Consider the following 12318-nt stretch of genomic DNA (forward strand, 5'->3'; position numbering starts at 1 on the left):
CAAAAATGTATCTCGCGCTGTCGCATCCCTTCGATATTCGGGATTTGAGCGCTGAGCAGTTGCAATATATATCGAAGGTCGTATTGTTACGCGTGTGCGGCGACTACATCGACCATGTGTGGGACAAGCTTCCGGAACATATAAAGGTGGATTTGGAGGTTCAAACCTATCGTCGCTGCGTCGAGCATTATAATCAATCGTGGGATCGAGATCATATAGACGGTCCTGCACTGAAGATAAAGAATTGTGGCCTATGCCAGCAGCAGCGTCAAACGAAGACTACATTGGAGGTCTGCTCAAGCGAGCGATAAACGCGCTTCCTTTCGAACTACATAAGTAGATAAGCACAGGGGGTCCTAAGTCCCCGGAGAGAGTGGGGGTGAGGGGGAGAGGGAGGTCGTAGAATCTCCAGGGGGTTCGTATCCAGAGGAATATCCTCCTGAATCGGTAAGAATGGTTTTCTTTCCTCGGAGGGTTCGCACCCGGGGAGAGAAGGTGGATTCCTCTAGCGATCGTCGAGACAGGTTTATCCTTCTCGGTCGGTAAGGCGGTCGCGGGGTTTCCCCGGGTCTGGTTTCCCCGTCCTCGACGCCGCCCTAGCGTTTCTTTTTGGGGGCGTTCTCGACGCCGCCCTAGCGTTTCCCGAGATGATCTAGCGCGTCCTGTTTCGCGGGATGCCGCGGTTTGTCGCGTCGCCTTAGGAGTGTCTGTTTTCCATAACGTCGCGATTAGGCGTGTCGTCGAGGCGACTCGCGTTGTTTACAGAATGTTGCGGTTTGTGGCGTCGCCTTAGGCGTGTCTGTTTTCCATAACGTCGCGATTAGTCGCGTCGTCGAGGCGATTCGCATCTGAACGTTTTCCGCGGGGTCTAGCGCGTCCTGTTTCGCGGGATGTCGCGGTTTGTTACGTCGCCTTAGGCGTATTTCATGTTTAGGTGACTATGAGGATATAGCGCGTGCCGCTTGTCCTGTTTTGTAGAACGTTGCGGTTTGACGTGTCGTCGAGGCAACTTTTTGAGCGATACTTGTCGCCATATGTTTATGATGACGAGAACCGTTAAAGTAGCGAATCGGTGCCAGTTATGTAAGACACGAATGATCGACGACGATGAGATGTGTTGGTGCCATTCGCTGGATGACCTAACATCTTCTTCATTGCGAAATGTGACGGCGTATCCATCGGTTAATGTGACGGAGTACGTTGTGAGAGGACAATATACACCGATTTCCAATCTATTATAGAGGCGCGGTTATCGATTTCCGCCTCAGCGTGAGATTTCATCTAAAAAGATCAACGATAACGATAACGACGAGATGTTTTTTTGCGCTCATCGCAAGTATTAGAGGAAAAGCGATGTCGTTTCGTCAGTCGCGTACGAGGAGGAGAGAAAAAGAAGAGAGCGCGTTGGCAACAATTGGCGCAACTAAGTATGCGCGCATATAAGTATGTACTATAATCGTAATATAACTATGAATTGTATATATGAATATGTATGAGAGAATAAGATTAACCGCGAGAGAGAGAGACGGAGTTTTTCCTCGTTCGTTTGCGTATCGCGGGGAGAGGCGGATCGGCGACGCGTCGGGAGTCTTCAATTAGCGATACCGAGGATGACGTTATATTATCGGAAACGTATGAGTGACGAGAGGTGGAGATCGCGCGAGGAGGAAATCGTCGCACGAGTATTAATAATAATGAGAGATTTAATGTGCGATATCAAGGACAACGGTATTGGGAATGTATGAGAGATGGAGATCGTGCGAGGAGGGGGAATCGTCGTGGAGTGTTAATGACGAGAGAATATTTTATTACTCTATTATTATTATTTTATTACTCTATTGTTGTATTATTTTATCAGGCACATAAAAAAAGGAAAGAGCTATTTGTAGGATGTTGCGATTAGGCGCGTTCTGTGTCTAAACGGTTTCCGCGGGGAATCTAGCGCATCCTGTTTTCGCTGCAACGAAAAGACGTGCGTTCTAATTATGTAAGATGACACGTGTTTTGTCATTTCGGAATGTCGCGGTTGTCGCGTTTTCGACGCTACCTCGGGGTATATATTTAGTCGTGAGAGGTATTTTCTCCCATTATCAAGAACGTATATGGAAGCAGTTGCGTTTAATGGTGATTCGTCTTCGAGCGACGATTCGCTTTTACGCGCGTTTGATCGTAACGTGACGTATCTCGACGACGATCGTTGCAAGTTGCTTATCGAGAGTGACGATAGTTTAGAGTGTCACGAGACTATCGCGCCTGGTAATGACGAGGAGTGGATCGTGGCGAGAGAAGATGTTCGCTGGAATGTGGCCACGTATTACTTGCGACGGGAGATTGGTATGGAGAGTCCGCGAGAGAAACTGTGGATCGAAACTCGCTCGTTCTGAGCGATAGAGCGGTAATCTACGAGAGAACAGCGAGAGAGAAAAAAGTTCGAGACGTTAAATTCGTCATTCCTACGGACAGTTGGGGTAACACAGTGTGGGAAATTGCGATATGGAGAAGAGTCGCGATCTTCTCGAACGCGCGACGGGGGTTGAAGGGATGTGCGCCTATCGTATTTGGGAACGGAGTGTATCGAGTGTTTCGAGATCTTGAGAGATAGATGTGAGAATAGATTCGATCGTACGGTTACCGGAACGATAAATTCTCTGCTTTCTCGAATAACGCAGTTGGAGGGTGCGAGATTCGCTTTGAGTCGACGTTTTAGTTACTTGGGTGCAGGAAGGGATTCGAACCGTCGTATACTGGGTGGATATTGAGACGGCTTTCGCGAATCACGTACGAACGGGTGCTGTGATAAACATCGAGTACATCGAACCTCGACGGTTTCTCGAGGACGCGAGGGCCACGGTGCACGAACGAGTGCGAGTCGATCTCGATATGCACGCGTGTTTAAAGGTCAACATCGTGTTTCACGGGGAGTTCGTCGCGAATGATAAGAGCGCCGTTAAGAGCATTCGCACGAGGAATTGTCAGCTATTCGGTATGTCCGATCTATGAGAATGGTACGACGGAGCCGTTATGAATGTTGTTCTGACGTCGCTGGAGGAATTTCAGGAACGCGATAGCGGTTGGGCGTTATTTCGGATATTAAATTTGATGATCAATGTAAATAAGTGTATGCACGCTGGATGTTGGATGTTACTTCCTCCGAAGATAAAATATAAGAGAGCCATGATTAATGTACGTTCACATGACAACGCGTGTTTCGCGTGGGCGGTGATGGCCGCTCTATATCCCGTTGATCTACACTCGGATAGATCATCGTCGTATCCTCACTATTCGTTGGTGCTGAATGATGGTATCGATTTTCCTATGACATTACGAAACATCGCTAGATTCGAACGTCTTAACGATTTGTCTATTAACGTATTTGCCATTCGAGAGAAAACGGGGAGAAACGATATTATGATCGTTCCTTTGTCGCTTACGGGGAACAAAAAGTCTACGCACGTAAATTTGCTCTATCTGTCTAACGAACGGCGCGGCGATAACGTCGATCATTTCGTATGGATAAAGCACTTGTCTCGACTGTTAACGTCGCACATAAACAAGCATAAGGAAAAAAAATACATATGCGACCGGTAAGCGTAAGAGAGATTATTCTCGTTGCGAGATAAATTTTGTATTAATTATAATTGTATTTTTCAGATGTCTACATTATTTTTATTCAGACGAGAAATTGATCGCGCATAGCGTTGAGTACGGAAAAGCGAATGACTGCGCCGTTATTCTTCCGAGCGAAGACGACAAGTTGCTCTCTTTTCACAATCACGACAGAAAGGACAGATTACGATTCGTCGTGTATGCAGATCTGGAGTGTGTCTTAGAAAAAGGAGATCAACGATTCAGTGGGAGTCTCGACAATAGATTCGCCTATCAACACCACAAGGCGTTTAGCGTAGGATATTATTTGCATAGCACGTATAACGGAATCGTATCCGCGTATAAATCTCGCCGAGGCGACGACTGCGTCTCGTGGTTCGTCAAGGAGCTGCGCGCTCTCGCGTGTCGCGTGAAGAAGATTCTGTGCGCGAGCGTACCGATGTCGGAGCTCATGCCGAACGAGCGGAACGTTTTTCAAAAGGCGACAAATTGTCACGTGTGCGGAAGGAGTTTTGAGTCGTTTGATATTCGCGTGCGCGATCACTGTCATCTTACCGGACGATGTAGAGGACCTGCGCACGCGAGCTGCAATTTGAACTATCAGAATGTGTTCATTATTCTCGTTTTTTTTCACAATTTACGGTTACGATGCACATTTCATTATTAAGGATATAGCGAACGCTTTCGAGGGTAGAGTCGATTTGTTACCGTTGACTAAGGAGAATTACATCGCGTTTTCGAAAATCATCAACGATTCGGCGTACGGAAAATGGAAAACTTGTGTTAAGCTACGTTTCATGGATTCGTTTAAGTTTTTTAATACTAATTTAGAAAAAGTAGCTTCGTATCTAGATCGAGAAAAATTGAGGATCTCGCGATTCGAATTTTCCGATCTCATCGCGGAGGATTTCGAGTTGCTCACGCGCAAGGGCGTACGAGTACATCGATAGCGTTGAGAAACTGTTAGTGACCGAATTATCGCCGATCGAAGCCTCTCACAGTTCTTTAACTGGCGAAACTGTGAGCGATTAGTGATTACAAACACGCGCAAAGGATAGGGAGCGTTTTCACGTGAAAACTCTCGGCGAATACAGCGATCTATATTTGAAAACGGATGTGCTTCTCTTGGCGAATGTTTTTGAAAATTTTCGAGATACTTGTATGGAAAGTTACAATTTGGATCCAGCGCATTATTTCACATTACCGGGATATATGTGGGACGCTATGTTGAAATACACGAACGTTCGATTCGATCTGCTCACCGATATCGATATGGTAATGTTCGTAGAGCGCGGTATACGCGGCGGTTTAAGCCAATGCTCGAACAGATACGCGCGAGTTAATAATCAATATGAATCGTCATATGACTCATCTCAGCCGTCGTCGTATCTCATGTACTACGATGTAAACAATCTCTACGGCTGGGCGAATTTTTATCGTATGCGGAATTTCGATGGGTCGAGAATGTCGAGGGTCTCGATATTATGTCCGTGCCATCTGACTCCGATATCGGTTATATTCTAGAAGTCGATCTCGAGTATCCGCGATATCTTCATGACCACGCGGATCTTCCGTTCTGCCCGACGCGAGAGACCGCCGGGAAATCGAAACGAAAAGCTACTCGCCACGCTCTACGACAAGTCGCATTACGTGACGCATTATCGCAATCTTCAGCAGTGCGTGCGACACGGTTTACGCGTGACGAAGATCTATCGCACGTTGCGGTTCGCGCAGTCTCCTTGGTTGCGCACGTACATCGAGCTCAATACGGAACGGAGAACTCGCGCGAACAAGTTCGAGAGGAATCTGTATAAGCTGATGAACAACGCGGTTTTCGGCAAAACAATGGAGAACGTGCGCAATTACGTAGACGTGAGACTCGTGACGCGTTGGGACAGAAGATATGGCGCGGAGGCGCTGATCGCGAAACCGAATTTTCACAGTAGAAGCGTTTTCGACGAGAATCTCATGGCTATTGAGTTACGCAAACTCGAGGTTCAATTTAACAAACCAATCTACGTATCGGTATGTGCATTCTAGAGATATCCAAGATGTGATTGTACGATTTTCATTACGATTATATGATGCCGCTCTATCGCTCTAAATGCAAAATCATGTACACGGATACCGATAGCTTGATATATTTTCTGGAATGTCGAAACGTTTACGAGAATATGAAGCAAGATATCACGAGATTCGACACCAGCGATTATTCCGACGACAATGCGTACGATATACCGCGCGCGAATAAAAAGGTTCTTGGTTTGATGAAAGACGAGAACAATGGAGCGATCATGACGGAGTTCATAGGACTTAGGGCGAAGATGTACGCTCTGAGAGTTTTGGGAAAGAGCAATACGAAAAGAATAAAGGGCGTCAAGAGGAGTACTGTCGCGAAAACAATAACGTTCGAGGATTTCATTGCTTGAACGAATCGTCGCAGCAATCGAGACGTCAGGCGTGCATACGCTCGATGCTGCACGAGGTTTACACTGTGTCCGAATTAAAGCTAACTTTGAGTCCTCACGACGACAAACAATACTTAATACCCGACTCCACCAATACATTACCGTGGGGTCATTATAAGATACCGTTATTACATACTAATGTAATATAAAAAAATTTGTACCAACATAGAATAAGTAAAATTTGTACCAATATAGAATAAGTAATACTGTACATTCTTTATTCATTACAATACAGCTGTTTTATGAATCCAAGAGTTATGTGTATTGTCCATTCCTAGCCATTTGACAAAAACTCTATTCTTTCTACGTAACACTTTCTCAACGAGATAGATATCGGGATTGGAAACTCGCAGTAACTCGTGTTCGTAAAACCCTCTGGCTATTGGCTCCTTACGATAGTCTTTCAGCAGATACGTCACGGGATTCGTGCATTGCACCTTAGCGATTCGAAAAATCTCAGTCGTCCAGTTAGGTGTATATCCCTTTTCGAAAATTGTTTAAACTTGCTGATACGCATACCGGATCGTTCACTTTGAATCTTGCGGGGGCTGCGATCTTCAAATGACTATACCGTGGAGATATAAAGTGGAGAGGAGTCTCTTGGCGATGGCTGAAGTTACGTCCACCGGTCGCATTCCGATCGTTCGATGCGCGCGATTGTTATATTCCGAGATTAAACGCGGTAGAGCGTCGAGCCATCTGTACCTCCATTGAGAGTGAAGAGCTTCCACATGTTGTTCTTGAGCGTGCGATTAAATCGCTCCACAACTATCGCCTTCATCATCGAGTACGTCGAATAGTGGCGTATATCGTACCTATCAGTAACCGCTTTTACAGAGGCGTTGTAGAACTCCTTGCCCTTGTCCGTTTGTAGATTTCGCGGATGTCGAGCGTCGTCGCGAACTATCTTGGACAACGCCGCGGCTACCTCGCTTCCGCTCTTGCTCTTCAGCGGCACAGCCTATGCGTATTTGCTCAACACGTCGATGACCGTCATCACGTAGTTGTTGTAGCCTTTGTTTCGTCGCGCGTACGGACGCATCTCGACGACATCGGCTTGTCACAGGTCGTCGTAACCGCGCACCACGATTCGACGATGCGGAAAGTTTCTTCGCGCGGGAGCGTGAAGCTCCTCGACGAGTCTCCTCTTCTCGACGTTCATCGCTGATTTTACGAGGTGCGATTCGCGTTGGTTTTATTCGTGCGCGTTCGCTCTTGTTCCTCGTTCCGTTAATCGCGTGTTTCATGGTATTTGGAATATCTATTTTTAGTACGACTAGTAATTCATTTATCATTTCTCTAGTCACTATTTTATCCACGTTCAACGAGGCCAGCGTCTTGTCCAGCGTCTCTCTCGTTACCGCTTTGTCAATTCTCTCGCGATTCTCGTCAGATCTGTCACGCTACACGCGAGATTCTCCACGTTCGTCGATATTCTCTCGCGGCTCGTCGACGACGCGTCGAGCTGGTTTCGCAGGGATTTCTCTAGATTTCGCAGTGATTCCTCTAGGATCTGCATTCGTTTCTGCTGAGCGTCGCCAAGTGTCTCGACGGTCTTTCGAATCTCGCTCGAGTCTCTAGCTCGCACTTTGTCCTGTTTTTCCTCCGTTCGTCCCAGCTCACGTTGAAACATGAGCAGGTCTTTAATTCGTTGGTTGTTTCATTTATCGAGCGCTTGTTTCGTTTCCCTTATTCGTTTATCGAGATCGACGAGCGAGGCCTCCCTCCTCTCTTCGATCTGTCACAGTGATTTCTCTAGATTTCGCGTTCGTTTCTCCTGAGCGTCATCGGGCGTCTCGATGACCCTTCGGATCTCGCTCAGATCTTTCTCTCGCGATTCGTTCCCGTTTTTCAAGCTCTCGTTCCACCGCGTCTCTCGTCTCCTCTATTCGTTTGTCGTGATCGACGAGCGAGGCTTCGCTCTTCTTCTCGAGGTGTCGCAGAACGTCCACTTCGATTTTTACGTCGTAATATTGTAGGAGAATATTCGGAATTCGCTTGTTCATATCTTCCAGCTGTTTTCGTAGCTCGTTCGTTAGAACTTTTGACTCCTCGCTCCTTACGCGAAGCGTGTCGTCAACGTAACCCTTGGTCGTCGCGTCGGTATCATCGATCGGTATATCCAAATGGCGTATCTTGCGTTTGTTACCGTCGTAGTCATCCAGATTAAGACAGACCGCGCTGCGACGCACGTACAGCCGCAGGGATGCGATCGTCGAACGATCGTCAACGCCACGTTGCCTCTCCAGAGACTTCCCGAATTTGTTCACGGACATCATGCCCTCGCGGGTGACGAATCTACTGCTCGATAATCTGCTCGTAATCTCGGCGATCTGCATATCGTATTTGAGAAATAATCTGGCTACGCGCGTCATAGATTCCTCCAATTCGCCGATCGATCTAACCGTGCTCTCGTTCATTTCCAATAACAACGTTCGAGTGCTCATCGAGAATTCGCTCGTCTCGGAGATTTTCGTTTCCGCATCTCGAAACGCGCTGTCCACGTAGCTTTTACTCGCGGCGTCGGTATCGGTTCTAGGTGTGGCTAAACGTCGTATGATTTTGTCTCTATCGTCGTAGTAATCGTCATTTAGACAGAGCGCGTTGTTACGCACATAGCGACGCAAGGAATCGATCGACGGTCGCGAACGTGCCCTGTCGCCTCCGCCAAACGACTCCAACGTTCTTCCGAACTTGTTCACCAACATAACGGGAATATCGGTCGGCGCGAGCGCGCGCCGCGTTTTACTCGATCGCATCGATCTCGCGAAGTTTCTCGAGTATCGATAGAATCTAGTTGTGAGCGTCGTTGCCAGCTCGTCTAGAGACATCGAGCAATCGAAGACGATCGACTAGTTCATTGGGATCGTCCCAATGGACGTACTCGATTCCTTTGTTTCTCACTCGCATAGCGGATGGAACAGAGTCGATTCCTTTTTTCTCGCTTTATCAGTACCAGCGCCACTTTTGTCTCTATCGAGCAATAGCGACACGATGATATGCTTGTACTTGAAACCTTTGTTTCCTAGAATGGGCATAAGCGTGTTGTGACCACGCCGATGGGCGTTCGTAGCTAACAGTATACTCTTGTAAGTTTGCTTGTCGTTCTCCGTGTACACGGCGTCGGGAAGTCTCTTGAAGATCAACTCGTATAAACCCGGGGTACCCGGATATCGTGTGTCGCCCACGATCACGCTGTCGTCGGCGGTCACGTCGAATCGCCTGTCGCCAAGCATCGAGCCGTCCAAATCGAAGTATACCCCATAAACGTGATCGATCTCGCTCTGTCTGTTCCCGCTTAGAAGCGCACCCATATATTTGCAACCTAACGGTCCCCATTGCGCGTTCGAGATCGATTCTTCCGATTCGTTTCTAGTCGCGGAACTCACCGTCGCGATCTCGTCGAGAGACGTCTCTTCGTCGATCTAGACGGTGGCTCGTCGTCGTCATCGGTCTCGCGTTTCCTCTTAGCGCCGACAAACGCGATCGAGTCGATTCCCTCGGTCGACTCGTCTCGCGCGGTGTTCTCGGCGATTCGTTTCAATGGCTGAACGATCGGGTTGAGTCGCCTCTCCAGAGCGATCTCGCGCCGTTTTTTCCTGTCGAGCAACATTCGTGCCAGCCGCAGCGTCAACGTCCATCCTCGTAGCACAATTAACCGCTTTACACCACGAAATCGTTAAATCCTCGTCTGTATCTATCATTCCTTAACGCGCTGTCTTTATCAATGACTACGAAACCATATTTGCGTTTCCAACACGCGCGACACAAGGCGTAAAAATTTTCATACGACATATCCGTATTCACGTGCTCGTTGTAAACGGGCTTTAGGTTAGTGCCATCCTGCTTAAACAGAATCAAGAGATTCGCGTTATCGCATATCAGGTGTTTTGGAATTTTAGCGTATGTCTGACAAAGATAGAAACAATCGATGTTCGAGTGTCGATCCATGGCGAAATATTCCCTGATCGCGTTCTGCTTGTCACAGGCTACGTCATCGAATATCGAATCGGGAAGCGCCTCGCTCGGTGGCACGACGTCGCTATTGTTTGAGAACGCGCGATAGCCGATCTCGTCCATCGATTCAAGCAGTTCCGCCAGATATCGATATTTTAGTTGTTGCAGGGATTTCGAGTAGACGTACACGTTCTCAAAGCGCGCGCCGTGCGGACTTTCGAACATGCTTATCAACACGTTCGTTTTACCGCAATTAGAGGAGCCGCAAATGACGCAACGTATCGTGTTCGGTAATAGAGGGCCGTGTCTGCGCGCCCTCCCGACCGCGTCGCCCGAGATTCGTCGAGCCTTACGGTCGAGATTGAGCACTCCTATAGCCGGCGACCGTCGAACGAATCGCATTTACGCGCGCTCGCTTCGAGGAGACGCGATCGATAATCGCTCCACTTATACTCGACGGCGATTCGATCGCGCACAGTGATCGGTATGTTTCCCCTATTGACGGACAAACGGAATATTCTCAATCTATCCACCCAATAGTTGCGACTTATCCCGAAGTTCGTTCTCGTGTGCGATTTCGACAGATACGTGGAGCTACTGTGGAACAGACTACCCGATCATCTGAGAGCGGACCCCGAGGTACAACGTTGTCGCGTATGTCTGGAGCATTATAATCGTCCTTGGCAACAATCGCATATAGACGGTCCTGCGCCTCTTATCAAAAATTGTAACGAATGCTTAGCGGCGCGGGACTATTCGATACGGCGATAAACGCGCTTCCCTTCGAACTACATATTCCCGGGTATCAATTTTGCGGATCCGACACCCATCTCGCAAAGTGATTGGCGCGCGGCGATTGAGGTAAATCCGTTGGACGCGGCGTGCCGCGAGCACGACATCGCCTATTCGCGAAATAAGAAACTCGCCGATCGCCACGACGCCGACCGAGCTCTCGCCGAGAAAGCGCGCGAATGTATAACGGCCGGAGATTCCACCTTCGGCGAGAGAGCTGCCGCGACCGCCGTATGGGCTGCTATGAAAGTAAAGACAAAGCTAGACATGGGTTTGAGAAAGAAGAGGAGGAAGACGACAATGAGGAGGAGGATACTTCCAACAGTGAAACGCGGAGGCTTGTTACCCATTTTTCCCGATATTCCGATAGGCGCGCTCGGTTCTTTAATCGGTGGCGCGGCGGGTGTCGCGAAGGCGGTGAACGCCAGTAAAACCGCACAGCGTCAACTAGAGGAATGCAACGTCACAATCAAGCGATGGAGGGTCACGGATTGCATCTAGCGCCTTACAAACGTGGCAGCGGTGTGACGAGAAGAACGAAAAAAAAAATCATGGAAAGGAACGTTAGGATTGCTCAAGTTACCGTTCTCCGGCATTACTACGAACGAATAGCTGAACCGCTCGGCGCGTCGTCTACGAGTACCCTTCTTCAGAGGAGTGTTTATGCGTGACGCATTACCATCAAAGGCGCGACGTAACGAGAGCGGTATCGTGAATCTCGACGACTCGATGGGCTCGGGTACTCACTGGGTCGCCTATGCGCGACGTAACGAGAGCGGTATCGTGAATCTCGACGACTCGATGGGCTCGGGTACTCACTGGGTCGCCTATGCGAAGAGGGGAAACGACGCGATTTACTTCGACGGCAATCTTCGACCGCCGAGGGAACTCGAGAGAAACCTCGGCGGCGTAAATATAACGTACAATCGCGGATCAGACGTACGATCAGAGCATTTGCGCTCAGTTGTGCCTGCGATTTCTCTCGAGAATCGGTCGCGATGTCGCTGAGTCTTTCGTTCACCGGTAGCGTTCTCACGGTGTGCTATTTTCCCGCTTTAGATCTGAGCGACGACGATTACGAGTTAGGTCTTACGAATTTCGAGACGTATAACACTATACCGAACGTCGATTCCACGAATAATAAGTTCTATTACGACGACAAAACGATCGTGATTCTCGAGAGTTCGTACGAATTAAGCGCGATAGACAGATATCTGAACGCCGCTATCTCTAAAAAGCGAAAGATCGACGAAAGCAAGAGGACGAACGACGATGACAAGAGCGACGACATCGTCTACGACGAGAGCGACGAGGGCGAGAGGGGCGCGTGATCTCTGATCATTCGAGCCAATGAGAACACTATGAGAAGCGAGATCAGATGCGAGCATCAAATCGATTTCGCGAAATCGAATAACATCGGTTCGCTCCTGGGATTCTCGTCGTCGCGCGTGCTACGACCGAACAAATGGCACACGTTCGACGGACTCGTGAATAT

General features: G+C 48.4%; 1 protein-coding gene across 1 annotated transcript; it reads left to right on the forward strand.

Moving 5' to 3' along the window:
- Positions 1 to 2102: 2102 nt before the first annotated feature.
- LOC148938115 (uncharacterized) lies at positions 2103 to 5646 on the forward strand. The gene is made up of 6 exons (XM_089072403.1): positions 2103 to 2334; positions 2708 to 2983; positions 3675 to 4102; positions 4275 to 4544; positions 4660 to 5010; positions 5131 to 5646. The coding sequence occupies exons 1-6, from the start codon at positions 2103 to 2105 to the stop codon at positions 5644 to 5646; spliced, it is 2073 nt and encodes a 690-aa protein (XP_088928529.1).
- Positions 5647 to 12318: the final 6672 nt, after the last annotated feature.

This window comes from Pogonomyrmex barbatus, unplaced genomic scaffold (genome assembly GCF_055798465.1).
Source record: "Pogonomyrmex barbatus isolate J1 unplaced genomic scaffold, ASM5579846v1 scaffold1, whole genome shotgun sequence".
NCBI lineage: Eukaryota > Metazoa > Arthropoda > Insecta > Hymenoptera > Formicidae > Pogonomyrmex > Pogonomyrmex barbatus.

Bases quoted from the DNA above. Each gene is read 5' to 3' on its own strand.
- LOC148938115 (XM_089072403.1), top strand. From the start codon at position 2,103: ATGGAAGCAGTTGCGTTTAATGGTGATTCGTCTTCGAGCGACGATTCG. The intron at 2,335-2,707 runs GTATGGAGAGTC...TCGACGTTTTAG, and splicing joins TTACTTGCGACGGGAGATTG to TTACTTGGGTGCAGGAAGGG. The intron at 2,984-3,674 runs GTATGTCCGATC...ATTTTTATTCAG, and splicing joins GAGGAATTGTCAGCTATTCG to ACGAGAAATTGATCGCGCAT.